Here is a 24,964-nt window from a genome sequence, read left to right as displayed (position 1 = left end):
CTTTTGCACTGTTAAAAAGAAATTTTTAAATAGTGCTGGAAGTATATTTAATGAATTACAAATTTGCTGCTCTGGATTCCTCCTTATTGCAGATAATTTAATATTAGTACTACTTCCTTAGTACTCACAACTGACCTTATTGAAACTTTTACAGTGAGTTGCCACTTAAAGGACAGTACTTGCTTTATTCCAAACATGGAAAAGCAAAGTTTTCCATTCAATAATAACTGGAGCTTTCCCTATCGTCAGTTGTCTTCATTAACTTGGCTAAACAGTGGCATTAAGGAATGGCACAGAAATAAAGTTCTAGTGTGTTTACTGGTGATAGCTTGACCTTTTTGTCCAAAGCCTCAGTAATGTTTTAGATTATCTTAATGGACCTAGAAAATTCAAGCTCCTTATGTGAGCTCTCACATTGGCAGTCTGCAAACAGGAGGCTCACTGACTGATCTCCAGCACACCACACATGCTGAAGCATGTGCTGGCTCTTTACTTTTGTAAGCTTGTAATAAAACTTAATCCATGCAAATATATAGTAGCTGCAGAAAGTGTTTCTGATGGTTTTGTATTCTTTTAGAAATTAAGTTGGCCAAGAATTTGGGAGTAGGTCAGAGAATACTAGGTGAGTTCCATAGCTTCATATAAGAGAAGTGGAGCAGCAGTTCCTTTGCTTTAAAAGAAATATAAATGTTAGATTTTTTCTAGTCAGGGGTGAGGAAATGAGATTAAAGATGAAAAAGGAAGATGAAACACCATGGTAACATTGTCCCTTCTCTTCATTATTTTGTCTGCATTCCGACAGAATTGGTCCTTTTTGGTTTATTTTCCATTTTATCCAGCTCTTCCTAATGAATTTTTGTGTTCAGGACTCCCCTTTATGTGTGGGATACCTTATCTTGGAAGGAATGTGAGGTGACTATCCAAATTCTCCCAATTTGTTTGATGTACATACTAAAGAGGAATTTAATCTTCTGCTGTGTAATCCAAGCCCTCACAGAATGCCTCACTCCTTAAAGAGAAAGGCAATACATATTCCCTCATAGGAGCACAAGATCAACTGGACAGATTCTTGGTAGTTCTATGATCTATGCTCAGTGTTCTGCTTGTAATAAAAGTAAAAAATTCTGGAAGCTTAATTTATAACACTCTCCTCTTCCTCTCTCCCCCCTGCTTCCCCACCAAGCATTCTGAGAAGCTAACAAGTAAAATCTAATTTACTTTGAGAATACAGAAGCTTAATCGAAGACTAAAAGTAGTCTCTGTCAGTAAGGTAGCAAGCTGTTATTCCTTTTCATTCCTTCATCCACTGCACTTTCTAGTTTGGAAGTGTAATCATCCAAATGTTTGCTTTGAGAAAGCCTTTTTCTTACATTAGTCTTGCTGCTACATCTATTGACTAGTAAAGGGCCTTGGTTCTAGAGGATGTTATGGAAGACTTTTCACCATTATAAGTAGTCTTAAGATTTTATGCTTTGAAAAAAGGTTTAATTATTGTGTTTGTAAGATATATTTAAAAATGTTACTGAGGTGTTACAGGATAATACAGGAAAAGGTAAATCCCCTTCTGTTTAGCAGAGTTGTCAATAAGCAAAGTGTATTTAAAACAACAAAAAATATCTGTGTAGAGAGTAATAAAAGGCATGTTTGCAGCTTCAGGAAATTGCATGCTTGCTTTGAATTAATAATCCTTAAAGCAACTTCTATCATACCTCTTTTCTCGTTAAGATGGAATAGAGGAGTTTCTCATTTACATTTGAGGTTTGTGGTTCTTCTATTGCCAAAGTTGCTGTGAAAGTTTTAGTTTTAAAAAATATATTTCCTTTTCTCTTCTTTCAGTAGATAATGGTGCACATTTCATTCACACACTCTGACAGTTTATACTTTCCTAAAATTGTTACAAAATAATGAGTATTATTTACAAGATTAAATAGTTACAAATACTGCATCAAGTGTTAATGTTGTTTGTTTGGGGTCATCTTAGTAGTAGAACTAAAACAGGATCTGAGAGGAATAAGTAGGACTTAGACTGGGAAATAACTGAGAGAATAATTAATTTAATACATGTATTTGTTTTAAATATAGGTCTAAGAAAGCAAAGAACTCAATAGATAAATCCACAGAGACTGATAATGGCTACGTGTCCCTTGATGGGAAAAAGACAGGTAAAGGCAGTGAGGAATGTGTGCAGGGCCACGAGCGTCGCTGTGAAGTGATCAGGCCAGAAGAGACAGGGTGGAGCACTTCGACAGCCAGAGAGGTCTTCAGCAATCACAGTCATCACAAAGTAAGTGTGCTTGTTGCTTTCGAAGGAAGGTTATTAATTTGTCAAATGATGATGAAGTCAGAATGAAAGTGATGAAGGTTCATCTCAGAGCAGGAACTTCGCTTTGTTCCTCTGCAGGAGGTGCTTTCTCAGCAGTGATAGCAAGGTTCAGTTGTCTTATCAGTTCCAAGCATTTTATGTTCTTCAGGAAATTCATCAAATCAAGGACTTTTAAGAAAAAGGATTTTAAAACAGTTTTAAATTTCTTTGATAGAATGGATGAGATGTTTCTATGCTGAACTTGCTTTGTGAGATCTACATTAAAGAGAAATTGGCAGAGACTAGAATAGGGTCCTTTCTTCTCTCCTTCTCATCTCTTCCTCTGAAGAAAATCAAAACATTTCAGTGTCAGTGCAAAACACAGTAGAGAAGACATCCCAGACTGTTCTGCCTGTCCCTATTTCTGTCTGCAACTTGGCTGTCAAAAAGGGGAAATGTCCTGCCCTTGAAGCATTTCAGAAAATGGAGTTTGTCATGGAAGAGAGAATGATGTTGCAGGGGGAGGAAGGATTTGTTGTATTCACAGAGAGCAACTTTGCTATTTTTGTCCTTTTTGTGTTTCATTGAAGACAGGAAGACTCTGAAGGAAACTTTACAAGGTCCTTTCTGGTGATCTCATAACAAATGAGAATATACAAAAAAGCTTTTCACAGTTGATCTTTTTGCTGCCCTTTTTCTTTCTGTTACTGTAAGGGATACTTTAACTATAGTTTAAAATCAGGGAAATGAGAAGTGAAATAAATAAGTGATCTCAGCATGCAATCTGTAGCACCTTATCCTTGGGAGAAGAGGTAAATGTTAGTTTTGTACTGTGTGTGTTGATAATTCTGTGTTAGAGTGTCTGCTATCACAGTTTTGTTAGGGTTTTTTTGGTGTGGGGTTTTTTGGGTTTTGTTTGTTTGTTATAATTTTTTCCCCAATGTAAATACATTTCCTCTAAGCCTTTCTTGCTAGCTTCAATTGAGACAAAATCACATCTAAAATAAGAATGTTGGAATTTTTCTTGGGTATAATATAAACTAGCCCTTCATTTGAAAAATGTTTATTTTGATATTACAATTTCTGTTTCATAATGCTAATGGTACCAATTAATTTTGACACTTGAAAATATGTTAATATCTGGTTTAACTGAGCATAGATACTAAAGGTGTAGAAAGAAGTTTGATTTCAGTAGTTGAGAACAAGGCTTAGTCTATATGACTGTCTTACTAGTACTGTGTTTCTTGCACCAGGATACTCACAGGATTGTGACAAACTTATCAGATGAAGTTTCCAGTGAAGAAGGGCCTGAAACTGGCTATTCTTTACGTCGCAATGTGGAACGCACTTCTAGTGATTGTACGCTTCGAAACAGGAAATCTCACCATTACAAGAAACATTATCCTCTGGAGGTATGTTCATTTCTGGTGCTTCTTGTCTGTAAATTGTTAAAACTTCTTGACTTCTTAATGAATAAGTATGTTTTCCTCAAACTTTTTTTTCTCCTGTACTGGATTTTAGTAGTCTGTTATTTGGGAGTCACGTTGATGGGGGACAGAGATTTTTTTGTTTTAGTTTAATGACAGTGTTTTGAAACTAAGAGGTTTTAATTTAGTTTGTTTGAGCTTCATCCTATTTTTCAATTTGTTATAAGGAGCCTAGAATATGTTCTGTACATCTTGCCTCAGGTTATGGCAACTCTGTTACTGTCTCTTGACACTGGTTATCTCCTCTAGAAATTAGCTTTGTTACAGAAACAGTAGTAATTGACAGTATACAAATTTTCATCACGGTGCTGCTCCTGTTACTCTCCATTTAGTTTGTATTTTGGATTCACTGGCTTTCTTGTGGAGAAGTCTGATTTACTCTGAGTTTTCATTCGCTCATGTTTGTTGAAACAATTTAAAATATTGTCATGAAGTCTTAACAAAATTGTTAATGCATAAAGATTCAGAAATTTTAAGAGACTTCATGACATCATGAAGAGGGGAGTTCATAGATTCCATATTACCAGAGTCCTTAACTGTAAGGACTCAGACTTTAAAAGAGAGAGGCATATCCTATTGTGGTTTTATTTGTTTATTTATTTATTTATTTATTTATTTATTTATTTATTTATGCTCTTTTTTGCTAATGGTGTGCAACTTAACAGATATACAGGACACTTTAAAGGCTGTATTGCTGTTTTTTCACTTTCTGTGACCAAAGAGTGTAAAGAATAAAATCAGCTCTGACAAAAGTCCACTGCCAGGTGGGTTTGATAGGCAGAGCCTCATGAGTAGGCTCTCTACTTGATATAAGAAATGTCTCCTTGGAAGAGTTCAGATATTACTTTCTCTGATCACAACTGCAAAGCCTTGATGCTTTGCATAGGAAACTTTACTAGATGATCTTATCTTCTTTCACTTATTTCTCACAGACTTTGGTTAAAAAGATCCAGAAGGCTTATTGATTTGAGTGCCTTTTGCATGTGTGGTTTAGGATAATTGAGCAGGTCGATACTTGGAACTGTTTGTTTCGTATTACAGAAGATGTCTCTTGACTGTATCCTTGTGCAGCTGTAGTGCTTGACAAGAGGAAGCAGAAAGACACTGTTACAGTTGATTTTTTTCTTTTCTTAGCTGAAATATATTTTCTCTTGCATAGAGTACTTCAGAGGTAGGGAAGGCTGTGTAGATACCTTTAGAAACTGAAGAGACAAAATTTGCTCCATGTGTAGGTCTGGCAGTACTTTTTCACCCTGTTCCCCATTTACTGATCTGACTGATGCCATGAAAGAGGAAGCCTTTCTTTGTTGTTCCCAACTCGCCTCCCCCACACAATTACAAAGGAAATGAAACAATAGTTTTAGATTCAGTGAAAGCTTTCTTTGTATTAAAAAAAAAAAAAAGTTAGTGAAGTCAGTGGATATACTCTCAAATTCTGTCCTGCATTTCCTTTTACCTTCATGTTTACTTGTCAACTTAATTGTTGTTTGAGCAAGCTCTTTTTAGTGTTCCTACTTTAGTAACTTCAGCCCTCAATGGTATCCCGGAGCGACTACTTTCTATAAATACTTAATTTTTAATTTTTAAGAAAAAAATAGTTCAGATTTCTTCTGCATTGATGTTATCCCTCACTTGGTAAAATGAGAGAGTTCAGACCAAATTTTTCTAAATATTTATTTACAAAATTTTTTACATAAAATATGTAGTTTTCGGAGAGATTGAAGAGCATTTCTTTAGATAGTAATGCATTAGAAATCATAAGTTGTGCCAGGGGAGGTTTAGGTTAGATATTAGAAGGAATTTGTTTACAGAGAGGGTAATCAGACATTGGAATGGGCTGCCCAGGGAAGTGGTGGATTCTCTGTCCCTGGATGTTTTTAAGAAGAGACTGGATGTGGCACTCAGTGCCATGGTCTGGCAACTGCAGCAGTGTTGGATCAAGGGTTGGACTTGATGATCTCGGAGGTCCTTCCAACCCAGCTGATTCTATGATTCTATGATAATAAGTTAGTATGTCTGTCGAAACATTGCTTAATTTTTTTTTTCAGTGTAAAAAATTGTGTATGTTCTCAAGAAAAATTAGTAGAAAGAAGTAAATTTTGTGTTGAGGGAATGGAAATTGCCAGAGGATGGTAATGAGTAGGCTGGTACTGCTTTTAATACTTCATCTCTGTGTTGTAGGAAATGGATTCTACTTATTATGGAAAGTAGTTAAAAACTCCACATTCTTGTCCTGAAGACAACTATAGATTGTTTCTTGTGTATGCACTGGGAGATTTGAATGTCCTATACTTAATATTTTTCTTTCTTTATCTAACATCTGGGTAAACTTTAAGTTTAATAAGGCATACTTGTTTCTCAAGTGCAGATTATTTAAAATAATTAAAATTTTATGTATGACTATGCAGACTATGCATATAACTGGCATTAGCTATGTGTACCCTTTCCTCTCTACCTGATGCATTACTGTCTGCAAACAAACTCACTCTGTCTTTGAGAAGATATGTAAGTAGTAACAATGTGATTTTAGGAGACTTTGAGAATCAATTCTTCAGAAGTTTGAGACAGCTGGAAGCTTGATAGTTGCTGTTAAATTCTAAACTAATGAGTTCTAAAAATCTGTAAAGTTGTTATTTCCTTTTAATAGTTAGTATGATTTGATTCTTCTTTATGTGATCCCCTCCTCAACAAAGCAGGAGTCATGGATTGTTGGTTTTTTGTACAGTGTCTTAAAATGTGCGACCTCTTAGACACATCTTCAATAAACATCTAAATCTTTCTGGTGAGAAAGATGATGGATTGGAACATAAAAAACCCAGATAAACACAGGTTAACTAATTTGAACTTTCTAACTGTTCTGCCAAGAAACGTTGTAGAATAAAAATGCTGCGTTAATTCCAATGCAAATTTCAATTTCAGGATACACCTAAATCTGGTACAAGCTGCAGTTCTCGGTGTTCAAGCTCCAGGCAGGATTCTGAGAGTGCGAGGCCGGAGTCGGAAACCGAAGATGTGCTGTGGGAGGACCTGTTGCACTGTGCAGAGTGTCACTCCTCCTGTACCAGTGAGACAGATGTGGAAAGCCCTCAAGTGAATCCATGCGTGAAGAAAGAATACAGAGATGACCCCTTTCATCAGGTTGGTATCTGCCAATTTTGATTTTTTTTTACACTACACACAAGTTCAGAATTTTCTGTTTTATCACATGTCACAGGAGGCCTGGGAGAAAGAACTTTATAACAGAAAGTAACAAAGCCAAAGTGATTTGATAGAATTAAAACAAGGAAAATTTGATTTCTCCTACTCAGTCATTAATTTGTCAAAGAAAGAGGATATGACAATATGCAAAAATTGGATAGCTTATAGAATATTTGAGCGTTTGAATCTTAGTTCTAGTTCATGGTTCTGTTTGGTTGGGGTTTTTTTCTGGTTTGGGGTTTTGTTTTGTTTCTTTGAGGTTTTTCCTTGTTTTTTCTGTTTGTTCTTTGTTGCTTTGGTCTTGGATGGGATCTCCCCCCGCCTCTTTTTTTCTCTAGTGGAATTACTTTTTTGTAAGCACTTATCAGACATCTTTCTGGTTTTTTATGTATAAATGTATATATAGAAAAATCAAATAGAAAGATGAAATACACAGTATCTAATGTTATATATATGTATTTATATGATGTCACATGTATACTATATATGCCTAATTCTATTTACTTTTTTTTTTTTTGCCTGAAAGCTAATAATTTTATTTCCCTTCTTTAATGGTATTCTGTAGCAGCATATAGACAGTAATTTCTGAAAATTTGGTGTTTGTTTGGATAGCAGTTCAGTTGTTACCTGTCTTAGGCTAATGTTGGACAGAATGCATTATTAATGCTCAATCATTAACAATCAAGTTTTAGTCTTCATTTCATGAAAACTGTTCATATGTGCCATTCAGAGCCAGTTTTATTTGTAGTACGTATCTTATCTTTAATTACGTGGCTAATTTAAACCACTTAAGTAAAGAGATGGAGAGAATGTGAAATATTCTTCTGGGTTAACAAGTCATATATATGGGTAGTGCATCATCAGAACTAAGGAATGTCATGCAAGGGACGATGTTAATGCTACTGAGGAAAAGAATTTCAAAAGACAGGTTCTTCACTCATAGCCAGAATTGAAAATGATGTATTTGTTGATTTTAAAAAGTTGGGCTCCCCAAAGCCAAACCTTCCCTCCATCCCCCCAACAAAAAAAATCCCCCCAAACCAAAAGAGATAACAGTTTGAATTTCATGCAGTCTTTGCTTTTTTTGATTTATTTTTAGTTCTTCTTGTTTGCATTGCATAAAACACAGAAGTGTAAGCCTTGAAATAGTGAGTTGAATTGCAGTATGTATATTGACTTGGGTTTTCTGCAGTTGAGGGTTCTTCTGTTTGATTGCAGATTTTGAATTTTTGAGATTCAGCTCCTGGTGTTGATACTCCCTCTAGAGGAAGACCTTGGGAATCTGTGGCTAAGAAAGTCCTGCAAAAAATATTTGCGTTGTTTAAATAATATAATTTTTTTTCATCAAATGGAAATAAAAAGGGAGATAATCGAGCACTTAGCAGAATACAAAGATTTCAGATAAACACTGATAAAGCAAACAATAAAATAAAAATAAAATAAAGGTTTACTTTTAATCAATGATAAGTTAAAATTAAAAAATAATATCATGCCCTTTTCCCAGCCAGCACCACCGCTTTCAGTAGTGTGATGCACATAGTGCCAGGTGACTAAAGCTGAGAGCAATTTTAATCACCTGAATGGGAGAGAAGTGAGACAGGGCTGAGGAAAGTCAAGAAATGGCCTGAGCAGAACTTGTCACCTCAACATTTTTCATATCCTTCAATTTTCACTTGGCTCTGTGGTTACAGAAAAAGGTCCCTCAGCAGTAAGTGCATTCAGTAGGTTGGCCTGGGATTGCTTGGCTCTTGGAGCAGTGTGTGTTGATTAGACACCTACCTCTGAGTCTGAGAGCTCTGAGTCTTGCCAAATATAGTTTGCATATGGGGGGGTCTTTATCCCTAACAAGGATTGTAAAGTACACAAATATTAATAAGAGCAAATAGAAAAAAGTGTTTTCCTTGGGCTCAACCTGAGAAGAATACTTTTCAGAATGTTAGGGGAAGAATAATAATAATTTAAAAATCCATTAAACATGGCAGAATTAAGGATGACTTATAAGTAGATCCTTGTTTTCATATTTCTCTCTTCTTTGATATGTTTGAATGAAAAAAAAGCCAATAAATCCTTAAATCACAGTAACTCATCACTGTTAGAAAATAGAGTTTGGAGGAGAGACCCCTGTACTCACAGCTGTTTCTTGGAAAAGGAGTGGATGATTTTGAGGAATGATGTTAATATATAGTAGAAAGAAATGCTATATAGCAATATTTGTCAGTCTAAAGCGTGTTTTTTTGTCATTGTGTTGCTGACAAAGGTGTATTGACATGACAATAGATTTTTCACTCTGATGGAATATTTTCCTTATCTTTCCCAGAGTCATTTACCTTGGATCCACACTTTGAATCCAGGACTAGAAAAAATAAGTGCAATTGTATGGGAGGGTAATGACTGTAAGAAAGCAGATATGTCTGTGCTTGAAATCAGTGGTATGATAATGAACAGGGTGAGTATTTGTTTAACTTTATGCAAATATTGTATTTAGATGTCTAAGCGCTACCGAAAATAAGCTTGTTTTATGGTTGGTGTTTTCTCTTTTTTTGTTGTTGGTTTGGTTTGGTTTGCTTGGTTGTGGGTTTTTTAATTTGTTTGTTTGGGTTTTTGTTTCAAAGTATCTGTTATTCTCATTATTGTTCTATGTCTTACATCATGGATTTACTTGTAACTAGCAGATTAAAGAATTACCAGATTTTGAGTGTTGGGACAATGAAATGTTTTTGCATTGTTAGGTACTTGCTAACACAGCCACCCTCTCTTATTGTTACAAAGCGATGCTGTGAATATTTGTATTCATCTCCTTGATTCTGATGATCAAATGATGTGTTGGGTTAGGAATAAACAGATCTGAGTATTTGGATGCTAAAGTTAGGACTGGAAAAGAAAGCTTTCCTCTTTAAGAAGCAAACATCTAAGAGGATCAGTGGGATATCTCACTAGTCTTCCCTCTTTTTCCTGGTACTCCTTTTCAGAAAACAGTTAGACAGGCTTTAAATTGATGTCATGCTCTTATTCAATATAGACCATATTTTGTAGGGTTGGACATAAAATCCTTGCAGAGCTTAACTCTGCCTAGTTCTGGCAAGGTGATACTTACCATCCCAAACTTGTTAAAAAGCAACGTATTCACAAACCTAGTTCTGATCTCTACCTGACTCATAAACTTCACAGGTTTGGGCACAATCCACAGCAGAAGTAAACTTAGCAAAGCCATAGCCAGCACCGCAGAACTCCAGTCATGTCTGCACTGTAAACACTTTGATTCCATTAAAAAGCATACAACTTAAAACCAGAACACAAGTAGGAGCAACATAAAGGATCTAAGCAGCACAGTCTGATTGGTGCCTTTTGCTAATTCAGTGTTCAATGAATTTTCAGTACAGGAACATGCACTAGATTTTATTTACAATGTTATGTTGTTGGGTTTTTAAACTATTTGTCTTGGTTCCTGTGCAGTAAATGCTCTTTGAGGACTTCCTTTTTTTTAAAAATAAAGTATGAAGATGCTTGGTTGAAGTTTTCATGTAACTTATCAGGTTATAGTGTTCTTTGTGCTAAGACAGAAACATTAATATTTTATTTATTGAATTAGTGCCAAATTCATTCCAAACTTAAAAATATGCCTTGTTCTCTTTTGTTTTTAGGTGAACAGCTATATACCAGGAATTGGTTATCAGATTTTTGGAAATGTCATATCTTTAATCTTGGGATTAATGCCCTTTGTCTTTCGGCTTTCCCAAGCTAAAGACTTAGAACAACTAGCTACACATTCTGCTGCTGAACTTTGCATGACTGCATTTGGATCAGATGGAGACATTCTGGTTCTCTCAATGGTTATTATAAGTTTCGTGGTCCGTGTGTCTCTAGTGTGGATTTTCTTTTTCTTGCTATGTGTAGCAGAGAGGACGTATAAACAGGTATGAACAGCAAACCAAGATGCTTCATCTGAAGCAAAACGAAGTTTGATGTTTGCATTTTTTGACTTTTTGGATATTTTAAACTTGTTTTCTTCAGCACCCTGTGATTCACAGATCAGTGATGACAAATACTTCAGTGGGCTTGCAGTTTAGGTGATTCAGTTGCAATGGACTGAAGTCTACCTAAACATATTTTTTCCTGGAGAGCATTTCTGAGGGATAACTGGCTGAATGCATTAACCCAATGCTTAGTCATGTCCCACTTTGTCTCAGTCTTCCAAAAGCAGAAGGAGCTTCAATAAAAGAACTCTATAAATTTGCCAGTTGTTCTATCAGTGTGTTTTGTTCAAAACCTTTAATTCATAGAATGGTTCGGGTTGGAAGGGACCTTAAAGACCATCTTATTCCAACCCCCCTGCCATGGGCAGGGACACCTTCCACTAGACCAGGTTACTCAAAGCCCTATCCAGTCTGGCTGAGAACACTTCCAGGGGTGGGGCATCCAAAATGGTTCCATCCAGACCCTGTCCAAGAGCCCTGACTGCTTTGTTGTTAGGTTGTTTCTGTGGCTGGAGATCGTGACAGCTGCTGTCTGAACTAATGCACCTGTTCTTCTATTGCTTGTTACTGCAATTTAAACTTTTAAGAGAGCAACGTTATTAGCTGCAGAATATAGACACTTATTGGTCTGTAAGAGAAAATTTTTTATACTTGCTGTTCTTAAATTGTGGTCAAAATATGTGATGTAATACAGTAGAATAGAATTAACCTGCTTCTAATAATTATAATTTCTGTTGAAAGTAACTCCTGTGATACAGATGCTCGCTAATGTAAATAATGGACAGGTTTGAGGGTTTTTTGCCAAAATTTTAAAAGCTTAGTGGCTCTGTTGTCTAAAATTTGAAGAAAGGAACTCCAAGTGTAGCTAAATTTTATCATTAGAATATGGAGACTTTTAAAAGGTTTAGTGTATTTCCTCATTTTAATAATATGCTGTACTTATTTCTACTTTATATTAACATATTTTAATTTACACTGGTACACTGTACATTACTTTGACATATTATGCAAAACCTTTTCTCCGTTTGTTTTTTTTAATACCCCTGAAAATCAATTAACAGTTAATTTTTTTTTCTTCTCTGCAGAGGCTACTCTTTGCCAAACTTTTTGGTCATCTAACATCTGCCAGAAGGGCAAGAAAATCAGAGGTTCCTCACTTCCGCTTGAAGAAAGTACAGAATATAAAAATGTGGCTTTCTCTCAGGTCCTATCTAAAGGTAAAATAACGTATATTTTTGCTTTAATAAAATTTTAATACGTTTAATACATCTAAAAAAATTTAAAACAATGTATTTATGCTTTAACATAAAATATCTCCTATGCTGATGATGGAAGATTGGTATTCTAGTCTGAGTTTATATCTCCTGTGCACTTACTATTGGTGCATGTCTCCCATATGTGCTTCATTTTAGTGACTCTGCACCAGCAGTGTCTGCAGATTGTGAGAAAGTAAATGTCTGGTTTTCACCTTGGAATAAAGTCTGAATGTATTCAGAGTTGGAGTCTTGTCTTACTACTGCTAGCAGAAAAGTCTCTGGGCTGAGTATGTTGGGTAAAAACTGACCACTTGTAGTATAATACTGATAATATCTTATTGTAAGGGCCTCACCAGATAGTGTCGTTAACACACTTTATTGTGTTATTAATCTTTATTAATCTGTAAAGCAAGACTGTTTATATATATATTTGTGCTGTATGTGCGCCAGGTGAAGCTACAAATTATGCCCATGTATTATCTGTAAGACCTTTTGATCCCTGAAATCTGCTATCAGTAGTTTCTAGAAGTAGGAAAAGTTTTATGAAAACATTAAGGAGAGTGGAGACTGGAGACTGTGGAAAGGGGAATTATAAGCAAGCAAAATTTTTCATGTAAAGCAAAATCTTAAATTTGAAAGATGCATCATTTAAAGAGGAATTGAGGTGATAAATTTACATCGCCCCCTTGAGTTATGGAAATATCTGTTAGAGATGTTGTAAAAAAGAGATGTCCTTTAAACTTTACATTTGAGACACATCTTTTTCTTTGTAGTCTGTAGTGTGGTGCTGGTTGGGGTGAAAGGAGGATAACATCACTTGGATAATAGAATGTAGTTTTGATGAGTATGGTAGCATTGTTGGGGAGAGAATGTCTTGCCTTCTTTCCTCACAACCACATCTACATATTCCACTTTTTCTTATGACACCAGAAACATTTGTATAATAGTGTGGCTAACAAAAAACCAGTCAGTGGTCAGAGGCAGGTGCGTAGGGAACTGACCCAACTGAGAAATAACCAGTCAAGAACAGTAATTTTGACCTCCATCTGTTGCTTTACTTGGCTCACTGGGCAGCTCTGTAATGCCTGTGCCAAGCACAGTGCGAGGAATGGAGACAAGCAGCTAAGGAGCAGGATTGTCTTCTTGCAGTGGTACTGCTGGCACATACTGACAGAGCATTTGTCCAAAACACACCTGCATATTACACTTCCTGTACATGTGTCCACCTGTGAAGATGTGAGCAGGGGTGTAGACATATTTCAAGTCTTGCGTGGGCCAAACACTCCAGCTCACTACAGAAGTACTGTGTGCATCCCTGCAGCAGGAATTTGCACTTCAATTTTTTTCAATAGTTAAGCTTCCTATCTTTTTCTCCAAGTTCCAAGGTTGTACCTTGCATGTGTACACTTCCCATTCTTCTCACTTTTATACAGTGGCATGTCTGGAGAATAAAGCTGAGAAATAAATGTATGTGATAACTTGTGCAGGTTTCAGTGCAGCACTGGATGTCTAATTCTTTAACTAGAAAAAAAAAAGAGGAAAAGCTCACTGGGTACAAACAACTCTTGTATGTCAAAAAGAGGCAAGTGGTGAAAAATACCAACCATATGAAGTCATATCTTGATATCCTGTTGTGATCTGGTGTCCAGAAACCTTTTGTTAGCACTGATTTGATACTTGGGATTGAAGCCCAGTGCTGTGTCAAATTTATGTCAGGGAATGCTGCCTAAATAAAAGTTACTACACATCACGAAGGAGCTGACTGAACAAGTGGTGAAAAATTTCTTTTCTCACAGTTATCTTTCAATGCTTACATCTGAATTCATCTCATGTGCCTTCAGGGGTATTCAATTGTATTGATATTATTGAGATCTAGTATGTTGCATAAAACTTAGATTGCCAGATTGTGAGCCATGATGAAACACAGGTTCAAGATGTGATTCTAATTAGTTATGCCATTAGGTTTTCATTAATGTATCTGCATATCCTTTGTTTTCAGCGTCGAGGTCCTCAACGCTCTGTGGATGTAATAGTTTCGTCTGCCTTCTTACTGACTATCTCAGTTGTGTTTATCTGTTGTGCACAGGTGAGGAAAATTTGCTTGTATAGACACAACCATGACTTAAATAGTTTTTAAAACAATTTTGAGTGCCTTTTGCATAGTGATTTCTAGTAAACTAGAAGACCACAGTGAAAAACTAGTAATAGCTGTTACAGCTTTTCAGAAGATTGAGCTCCATTTTGTATTGTTCATTTAATTTAATGGATTATTTTTCTGTAGTAGCTAAAGAAACTTATTTATAGCATAATTCCTAATATGACCTTGACAAATTAAGAGGCTGGGCAATCACCAATGGTGTGTTGTTTAACAAGGGCAAGTGGTGGATTCTGCACCTGGAACAGTGTGATTCTTGGGGTTGTCCTGTGCAGGACCAGGAACTGGGCTCAATGATCCCTGTGAGTCCTTGCTGACTCAGGATATTCTCTGATTCATTATTATTTTTTTAACTCTCTGTCCTCTTTCATTTTTCACCGTGATTTCTGGGACACTTTTTTCCCCCCAACATTTTACATGAAAACACACTTTTGCAGAGACAGTTGAGACTGACCTTGATGATTTTTGAGACAAACAAGCTTGTTGGCTATATTTGCCTGCCCTCTAGTGGAATATCTTTTAGTAAGCAAATCTATGTTTAAAGAAGATTTCTACTGCTTAAGATTTTTCTTGGAGCTTCTGTTTCAAACTGCAAAGGAGCTTCTGAACTGGTTTTTACAGTTTCTTCCGTAGTTAACTCTGTTGTGTTTGCTTGGTAGCTAACTGTAAGTATTTTATTAAGAATGTAATTTAGCAATAACTCTTAACATAAAATTTAGTACATTTGAGGGTGTATTTTGGTTTTTATCCCATATAGTGTCTTTGCAAGTTTGAACATGAGTTTAAAATTACCTCAGAGTGTATTTTTTTTTCTATTGCTTTAGGGACATGAAAAGAAAAGTCTTAAGTTCTGATTAAGCCTTTCAGAACATATATTGTCTCAAACCTTGTATCTTTGAATCATAATTTTAAATCGACACTGCATCAAAACTCTTACATGCCTAAAAACCTGACATATTCATTACTGGGAAATGTTTCTCAGAGTTATGAAGATATCTATTGTCTTATATTGTAATATAATTATTACTTCCAATTAAGTTTTGATTTTTTTTTCACTCTTTTGTTTGCAGCTGCTTCACATGCATGAGATCTTCCTTGATTGTCACTACAACTGGGAACTCGTAATTTGGTGCATTTCACTAACTCTTTTTCTCTTAAGATTTGTTACTCTTGGATCTGAAACTAGTAAAAAGTACAGCAATACCTCAATATTACTTACAGAGCAGGTGAGAATTTGTATAGACCTATATTTTTATATCTAAACAGGTCCTTCATCTGGTAGGTGTCAGACATTTTAGATGTATTAAAATAGTTTGGATTAGGGAGTTAATTATGATGTGGTGAAACAACACTTTACAACCTGAAGCTCATTTTCTGAAATAAGTGTGTGACTTTATTCAAAAGTTGTAAGGAATACTGAGAGATGGCTATATCCCTATTTCTGTTTAAGTGAGTAGGCTTAGAGGCACCAGTATGAGTCATTTGATGTAATTTAAGATCATTTTTTGACTGTATGATATATGCCTGTAATTTTTCAAGTCCTTCTGAAAATGTTTTTAATTGATCTTGTGCATTTGTTGAGCAAAAAACAATGTATGGTCTGATCAAAGTTGTTATCTTGCCAGTTTTGAGTCTCAAAATAGATGTGGTAGATGTCTGTGCATATACACATTTAAAGTCCTCTCCGGATTCAAGGGCCCAGTTCTATTTAATATCTTTATTGATGATGTGGATGAGGGGATTGAGTCCACCATTAGCAAATTTGCAGATGACACTGAGCTGGGGGGGAGTGTTGATCTGCTGGAAGGCAGGAGGGCTCTTCAGAGAGACCTGGATAGGTTGGAGAGTTGAGCTGATTCCAACAGGATGAGGTTCAACAAGGCCAAGTGCCGGGTCCTGCACTTTGGCCACAACAACCCCCTGCAGCGCTACAGGCTGGGGACAGAGTGGCTGGAGAGCAGCCAGGCAGAAAGGGACCTGGGAGTTTGGATTGACAGGAAGCTGAACATGAGCCCGAGTGTGCCCAGGTGGCCAAGAAGGCCAGTGGCATCCTGGCCTGGATCAGGAACAGTGTGGCCAGCAGGTCCAGGGAAGTGATTCTTCCCCTGTACTCAGCACTGGTGAGGCCACCCCTGGAGTGCTGTGTCCAGTTCTGGGCCCCTCAGTTCAGGAAGGACATTGAGGTGCTGGAGCAGGTCCAGAGAAGAGCAACAAGGTTGGTGAAGGGACTCGAGCACAAGCCCTGTGAGGAGAGGCTGAGGGAGCTGGGGTTGTTCAGCCTGGAGAGGAAGAGGCTCAGGGGAGAGAGACCTCATCACTCTTTACAACTCCCTGACAGGAGGTTGTAGCCAGGTGGGGGTTGGTCTCTTTTCCCAGGCAACCTGCAGTAGGACAAGAGGGCACGATCATAAGCTGTGCCAGGGGAGGTTTAGGTTGAATATTAGGAAAAAGTATTTTACAGAGAGAGTAATCGGACATTGGAATGGGCTGCCCAGGGAGGTGGTGGATTCACCGTCCCTGGAGGTTGATTCTATGAATCTATGAACTGTTAAAAGAGATTTGAACCTTCCTAGGGTTTTCAGAGCTGCTAATTAGAGCCTTTAGTTTAGTCCTGTTTATAAATCTTGAATTGTTGAAATTGGTAGTTTTTTGACTTTAAAATGAAACTGATAGTTCAGGAGCTTAACATACCTTGTAATATATTAGGCATATTTTTTTATTTTTTATAATCTGTAAGAATCTTACAGTGGTCTTTTAGGGAAATCTGAAAATATTCAGTTATTTCATTTAGATGTCTGTGGACCCTTATTTCGATAACCACCTTTACAACAAGGTAGTTAAATATGTCATAGCATCATATAGCATCATTTCCTTTCTGCAACTTTGCTTCCATAGCTTGGTAAGTGTTATCTGAAGAAAGACTTCAGCACATTGCTAAACTGTTCATTTTTTATTTTGTTGAAGGTTGTCATCCTTAAAGAAGAAATTAATGGCTTTAAAAGATTTTTTTTCTTTTGATTTTCTTTTGTATGCAATAGAAAAGAAAAAACTAACCGTTGTCTGGTCTAGAATATCAAACATATGTTGTTTGAAAATGAAAACTGATGTTTCAAAATTACTAGAAGGTTGAAAGAGAGCAAATTTGTACTCTTACTCAGAAACAGTGACCTGAAAAAGTCTGCATCACAGAAATATTGAAATGTTCAATATACTGTTCTTCTATAGCAATGAAGAGTTTAATAATTTTTCAAATATTTCAAGGCACTGGAAAGATTGATTTTCTGCACTCAAGGTCCTCATGAAGTACTAAATTATACTAAAATCTTTTAAAAGAAATTACACTTTAGGAGAATTGTGTTTTAGCATTTCAATCTATTCAATAACTTCTGGGGATTTTAAGCCTTGTAAAGTCTGCCTACTAGTATAGAAACCTGGGAATGAATTGACAAACCTCAGGCAATTGTTGAAGGAGGAAACAGAAGTTATGCAAACCATACATTCATGGTGGTTTTTCTTGCCTAATTTGTGGATTGGACTGAACTTTGAAGTTGTTGCTAAAATAATGTCAAGTGTATTTTGTTATATCATAAAACATTGTATTTTCATGTGGTGCTGAGCTAGTACTTGTTCTTAAACATTAGAAAGGAAACAAAAAATTTACTTGCTTGCAGAAATGTCATTGCAATTCTGTCATTTGCCTGCTAAGTAATCACTTCATTGTAATATTAAATATTTTCAAATTAATTCCTTTAAATTCTGAATAAGCGGTGATACTTGTATTTTTTTTTAAATCAGATAAACTTGTACTTGAAAATGGAGAAAAAGCCTAATAAGAAGGAGGAACTGACACTAGTGAACAATGTTTTAAAACTTGCTACTAAGTTATTGAAGGTAAGATTAAAATAGTATTCCTGTGTTATATGTAACAAGCAGAATAGGTTGGTTAAAGAACCACTTGTGTTACTTTTGCAGGCAGTACAGTATGCTTTGGTTTAAATTTGCTCTGTATCTCTTTCACAGAGATGCTACTTGTTCATAGAGTGTTGTGTTGCTATTGTTGCAGATTGCAAATTATTATTACATACAGTAAGTTTTACTCTTTAACAGCATATGAGAAGTGTGAGAGGAGGTACTTCAGGGTAGACAGGATGATGAACCCTTGGATGGGGTTGCAATTTTGTTAACTATTTTGAATGTTGAGGCAGTGGTGACTTGAGGCCTTGTGGTCTCATTCTATCACCAGTTGAATAATTCTGATCACTTAACCTGTTGATTCCTGTATGCTGAGGAGCAGTCCTTAAAATGAAGCTTAAACTCGGTTTTTAACCTAGCCAACTCTCACTTTCCATGAGAAGACTGATGGTGTCAGAAAGGACTCAAAGCTGACAAAGCAACAGCTTGAGAGTTATGCTACAGCATTAAGGAGAGCCTGGTTAATCAGTTACTGACTGTATCTCCTGATATAAGAATAAGGGACTGCAAAGCTTTTAGGACTTGGGTTTGGAGCAAACCAAAGGAAGTATTCTCTGTGAATCGGGTAACAGACTCGTGCAACTGTTGGTCAAAGGACACTGTGGATGCAGAAAATTATCTGGTTTCAAGGAGAGACTGGAAAAGTAGACTAGACAAAGCACAACAGTTTCAGGGAATCGTGTCATGAGCTGAAATGTTTGTGTGCTGTGAGGAGGTAGGTGGCTGCAGTTAGTGGCAGGATGCTGATCAACCCTTGGACTGATTTGCTCCATCTTTTTCATACTTTTCTCAGTGTTTCAAAAAAAGTGTTCATGTTTTACTCTTGCCAGAAATGTATCAACTGACATGGCCTTTTCCAGTAGGAGACTTGGCTTTTGTGCACAAATCTCAGACTCAGGCCATCACTTAGTTACTGTGAGAATGTGCCCAAAAGTGATATTTTCAAGCCCCCTGCTATGAGCTTTAAATAAATTCTTGGTAGGTCCCGATCAGCGCAATTATGTATTTCATGTCCAGTAGCTAAAGGGAATCATGAGTTTTAATTTGATTTTGGATGGTTTTGATCTTTAAGTTTTCATTAAAGACTAGATTATATTGAATATTCTGACTGTTTTCTTACTCAGAAAATTGGTAAGATGAATCCAAAATCTAAAAACTTTTTCCTTAAAGAATTTCTCTGCTGTCCTTCTCAGAATCATGTCTTTTATATCTTTTGTATTTGCAGCAGAGTTTTATACCAATGAAAAGGTTGTTCATTCTTATTTCACCTCTTTTGAAAGAAGAGTCAGAGCTTTGAAATTCTTCTTTATTAAAAAAGGGTTTATAAGGCCTTGTTCAAGGCCCAGGATGTAATGCAGTAGAGGGATGAGGATGAATTTAAAGCTAGAAAATATTAAAGGACCAAAGCAGTGGATAGTTGTTGTATTTTATATAATCCACTCTTATATCTTGAAACTTTTTTCCTTCCTTTATTTGATGTATTTCTAGGCCAGAAAAGTTTGGGTAACTATATTCACACACCAGTAATTGAAAACTGGTGAAATATCCTCTTTGTTCAAGTTTTGTTGCAGATTAATTTGGGCTATTTTTTTCTTCCAATAGAAAAAAAGTAAAATATTGGCAGTCAAATGAGTATTAGTATTTTTTTCCTTTATCATCCTTTCTGGTTATGCTGATCAGTAATTAGTCTCAAAATTAATGGAAAATGAAGGGAATTGCAATAGGAAAGATATTGTTAATTTTTCATAGTAGTGAGGTAACCTTCTGTCATTATGGAAAAGCTTTCTTATTTTTTGTTGTTCTGCTGTCTCTCACTCTTTCAATACCAATGGCGATTTCTGGAAAGTTATAAGGAATTCTAAAATGATGGCACCTAGCTCTCCATTTTGTTGGCTCCATGTGCATATTGATAAATGCTATGGATGAGTAGCCCCCAATTTTTTTGAAGGGTTATTTAGACACCATCTGTCAGCAGTCAGTTAACGTGACGATATTTTCCTGCGCATTGTTTTTTATTTCCCAAATAATATAAATGTTTTACTCCACTGGGATTTGAAAACTTCCTAAACTATCTAATATTGCTCAATATGTATGTGAGCAAAAACCCCTTTGTGTAATTTTTGCTTTTTAAATGATTCTGTTATTTTACATTATTAGGAACTGGACAGTCCCTTTAGGTTATATGGGCTTACAATGAATCCACTGCTTTATAACATCACCCAAGTTGTCATCCTGTCAGCTGTTTCTGGTGTCATCAGTGACTTGCTTGGATTTAATCTAAAGGTAAGTACTTGAGAAACATCCTTTTTTTCCACCATGGCATTCAGAATATTGTGATAGATGGATCATACGTTGTAGCCTTGTTGATTCTTAGCTGTATTAACTAGAATACTTATTTTTTGAAAATGGTTAATAAGTTAAAGCTGTATCAGAAGAATAATGATGTATTTGTCAGAGCAGCCCTTTTAACATTTTTTTTTCATTTTCATGGCTTTGTGACTTCATTTAGGACACTTACAGGAATTCTTAGACATAAACATGGAGATTTTTCTACACATGAATGCAAGACGTTCTTTAACTTTTCTTCAAATCCCAGATTTGATTTCTCTCTTTAATTCCTCACTGCTCACTATGTAGCTCTTTAAGGGATGCAGAAAGATACAGGCTATCCTTGCACTGCAGTAAAGTATTACATTAGATACAGTATTACCATGACCAATCCTACACAGTGTTATTTTGTCCTGGCTGAAGGACTGCCTCCTTAGGTCCTTCTCTCTGGCCCCATCTCAACTACAAACTGTGGAAACTATTTAAAGATTCAGGTTTAGAGGCATGTTAGTTTCCACAAGCTTGTAGTTGTCACAGAGCCCTTGATTTGCCATTGAGTTTGCTTATATCTACCTATTTTTTTTTCTATTAGAAGTAAATGAATGTAAAATGTATTTTGTGTATCCTACAATATGCAGCAAATGAAATAATAATAAAAAAAATTGTGTTGCTATTGCAATTCTGGTAAACAGAAAACTGAGATGAGAAGTAATCTTGATGTACTGCTCTAATTTTTGCAGCTCTGGAAGATCAAATCTTGACAGTATAGAAAGAAGATGAAATAACACAGTGTTATAGAAAAGCTCATTGATGGACAAAACTGCCTCAAAGCAGCCACTGAATCTGTATTTCAGATGCTACAACCTCTTCAAGGATGTCATTTGGAAAACTGAAGTGTTTACATCTGTCTTGTGCAATCTTTATATTTATTTCATCTTCTCCCTGGTTTATGTTCATTTTAGTTGACATTTATATTTTATTTTCAAACTTACTTGTTTAGTTTTGGAAAAGGTCAGATTTGTGAAGGGTCAAAAACTGTGTGTTTGAGAACTTGAAATCCTGAAAATAGATTACACTAAATTACTCTGTTATTACAGCTGAAGCCAATGCTGGACATTTTTAATTACAGTAACACTATATGGAAATCATTTGAGAGTGTGGTAAAATTGCTTAGAATGTTTCATTTGTATCAGTCGTTTATGAGGACAACATAACATCAATAGATGTTTGGTTGCAATAGAAAAATGAGACACATACAAAACACGAAGTACTGACAATACAGTATGATAGGTAGCAGAAATATTTTATATTACTATTAGAAACAAGTGGGAATTTCTAATATTTTGAGTAATTCCAGGATCTAAACTCATTTAGGCTGCAGTTTGAATATCCTGGGATATTGATAAGGTATTATTTAACAAGTCAACAAGTGTTCTTTGAAAACACTTTTATTAGAGCAATAATTGTAAATGGTTACCATGCTGTATGATATTTTGATAAAAACTAAATATTGTATTTATTTGAAATACTGGGCTGTTCTGTGCAGCTCTGACTGTGCATGTGCACTTTTTATTGTTACTTTTAATGAGAAACTTTATACATATAAATGTATATTAATTGGAATATATTATGGTGAACTATGGAGCAGTATGTATTATATGTTGAAGTTGAGTATTTAAACAAGAATTATTTACTGGTGAAAGGAATGCTATGAATGACTTAGCAAAAGATAGGTAGATGCTCTCCTCTTGTACACTATAGTATATGCCATTCTTACCACATTGAAGTTTAAGAACAGCTAAACACAGAGAACAAGTTTCTCTGGTGAGCAGCAGAGCTCATGAAGCCTGTTATTGGGCAAATCTGTGTCTTCAAATAACCTCCCATTCCTCCCCAGCAGGTGTCATTCCCTAGTTCTTTCCACTGGGGTTTCACAGCCGTGGGTGTCACACCTCTCCCTCTGCCTTCTGTTCCTGCCTCCCACATGGACCAGTCATATAGACTCCTGGTTCTTCAGTGTGACAAAAATATGTGTTCATCCCTGTAGAGTTAAGTTACTTGGAACAAACTTTCCGTCTACAAATGAACTTTGAACAAATTTTCCTTCTACAAATTCTTTTGGGAGGATTAATATCACCAGGTGCGAGTATTCTTACATTTTATGTTTTTAAAATAGTGGCTTCATATTGAAAAATTATAAGTAATTTTGTGACAAGAATCTGAACGTTGCACTGTGTTTGCTAATCTTCAGAATCTTGAAAGATTTGAAGTAATGGGTCTTAAACTTATGTGGTATAAAAATATTTTTATATATAAAGCAACACAAACAAGCATTTTGTATTTTATTTGCCTCTGTACTAATGTTTAATAATGACCAAAGTGCATTCTGGATTTTGGAAGAATGTATTACTGGAGCTTTAAGAACATACTATATTTAGTTTCTCATGTGAAAACTTCAGCTGTATCTGATCTGTTTCTCCTTTCTGTGTTGTTTGATGTTGAGATTGTTTTTAAAAATTAAGTACATTTTATACACAGTTTTTTCCAAATTATGGTACAGACCTACACAGAACTTAATTTTGCACAAAATATATTTAAAAAAAAAAGAAAGGACAGCAGGAGTTCTATGGGTGATCAAAGCTAAGGCTGTTGCTTTTTACAGCCTGTCATTATTACAAAACCATTCTTTACTCTAGAGTGGAATTATTTTTAGAAATGTGAAATAGTGAATATATGACTTTCATTACTTTTAAAAATAAAGGAGGGAGAGAAAACACTGCAGTTTTGGTTGAAGGTGAAATTAGTTTAACCATGTATACCTCAGCAACTAGCACTGTGCTGGATTGTTGCACTAACAAATGGCGGCTTGGGGAAAGTAAAAGATTTTTGAAATGAAATTAAAAATAATAAAAACCTTTATTTGCTACCCTTAGGTATATTCATTATGTTAAAAAATGAGAGAGATTTATTCTCCATCCCTCAATGTGGAAAGTCCACTATAAGAGTAGAGACAAGTAGAAATATGGCAGATCTTGCGTGTTAACTGTTATTTTTTGCCACGTGTTTTGTAACTGAAAGTGTGATCAGGCTTGGAATAAAGCTTTCTATGGCTGATGGTAAAAAAGAAAAGAAGCAATGCGGTGAGCTATATCTTTTAGTAACATCCAGCGTATTTCTGAGTCTGCTTGTTTTGATTTAAATCCATATATTCTGTTTGAATTAAAGTGTGTTTGGGAGAGAAATCTGGTCCACGGAATGCAAATGGTGGTTGTCAGAATTGCACCTTATTGCAAGAACACAAACCTTCAGACACTGTTAGTTATGCAAAGGAGTCAAATTTTATTAAGACTACTGGACATGCAGCTTCCAAATAACGGTTTCTATTTTCGAAATATTAAAAAAAAATTCAGTCCTATTTCACCAGGATTTAAGGTATCAATTTTAATCACCTTTTTGACTGTCATTATGTCACAAGGTATCCTTCCATGTACAAATCAAAATACGAACAAACTAAAGTACATACTGAAATCAAAGTGAAAATGACAGAAATAATATGTGATAACTTACATATTTTTATCTATTTACTAATTAGTGAAGTATTTTCTAACAGAAAACTTTTATTAACAGCTCTTGAACACCCATTTTAATTAGCTTCATTTTGCCTTTTCAACAGTGTAGTGTTTGGACCTCAAACTTGTCCTGCTAGTTCTATGCCCATCATGACCCCTGATAACTGGGCAGCTGGTTACACTGTTCTTTTGCTCACCTTCTAAGCTTGTTCCAAATGTAGGCTATTTACAACTTAAAATTTCTTTTGCCAATCATGAAAGACACTGCATGCATAGAGAAATTAACTTCTGAGAGCCATTCTTTTTAACATCTGTCTCTAGGTGACACTCTAGTGTGCCAGAATTCTCAGGTACTGCCTGAAAATGTTATGCATAGTGTGGGTTTCCTCAGTCCAGACCCCATCTGTGTCTAAGTACTCTCCAAAATAGTTGTGGAGCTGAAGATGATAGGACCAATGCATTGCTGATTACTGTCTTGCTTCAGATCATGTTCTATATTTATCAATTCTGTCTCCCATCCAATAGAAAATTCTACATGGAATCTAAGCAGCTGTCTGTGTTCAGGCACAAACTCAGCATATGCTGTGTTCTCTGTCTTACACTGTTGTTACAATTGGGAAATTCAGATACCTCCTAAAGAGAGAGCTGTATTTCTACAGCTCATAGCATGGAGCTAAATTTGCGTGTATCCTCCTGAGTGCCACATTTGGAATCTGAAGGGAC

At 35.8% G+C, this 24,964-nt stretch overlaps 1 protein-coding gene across 6 annotated transcripts in view; it reads left to right on the top strand.

Annotated features, from left to right (window-relative positions):
- LOC127478845 (protein PHTF2) overlaps positions 1–23,804 on the top strand; it is a 126,830-nt gene extending 103,026 nt beyond the window's left edge. For all 6 annotated transcript variants that reach the window (XM_051805058.1, XM_051805056.1, XM_051805057.1 and 3 more), the window contains 11 exons: positions 2,083–2,284; positions 3,556–3,714; positions 6,709–6,927; positions 9,305–9,433; positions 10,629–10,901; positions 12,047–12,178; positions 14,217–14,303; positions 15,443–15,598; positions 18,168–18,263; positions 20,502–20,627; positions 21,413–23,804. In XM_051805058.1, the coding sequence (XP_051661018.1) occupies positions 2,083–2,284; positions 3,556–3,714; positions 6,709–6,927; positions 9,305–9,433; positions 10,629–10,901; positions 12,047–12,178; positions 14,217–14,303; positions 15,443–15,598; positions 18,168–18,263; positions 20,502–20,627; positions 21,413–21,433 (1,600 nt within the window). In that variant the 3' untranslated portion in view covers positions 21,434–23,804. The remainder of the gene's footprint in view (positions 1–2,082; positions 2,285–3,555; positions 3,715–6,708; positions 6,928–9,304; positions 9,434–10,628; positions 10,902–12,046; positions 12,179–14,216; positions 14,304–15,442; positions 15,599–18,167; positions 18,264–20,501; positions 20,628–21,412) is intronic.
- Positions 23,805–24,964: the final 1,160 nt, after the last annotated feature.

Source organism: Manacus candei, unplaced genomic scaffold, assembly GCF_025592945.1.
Source record: "Manacus candei isolate 608988 ecotype Guabito, Panama unplaced genomic scaffold, ASM2559294v1 h1tg000063l, whole genome shotgun sequence".
Classification (NCBI taxonomy): Eukaryota; Metazoa; Chordata; class Aves; order Passeriformes; family Pipridae; genus Manacus; species Manacus candei.
The sequence above is the reverse complement of the archived record's forward strand: the minus strand, read 5'-3'. Positions and strand labels throughout refer to the sequence as shown.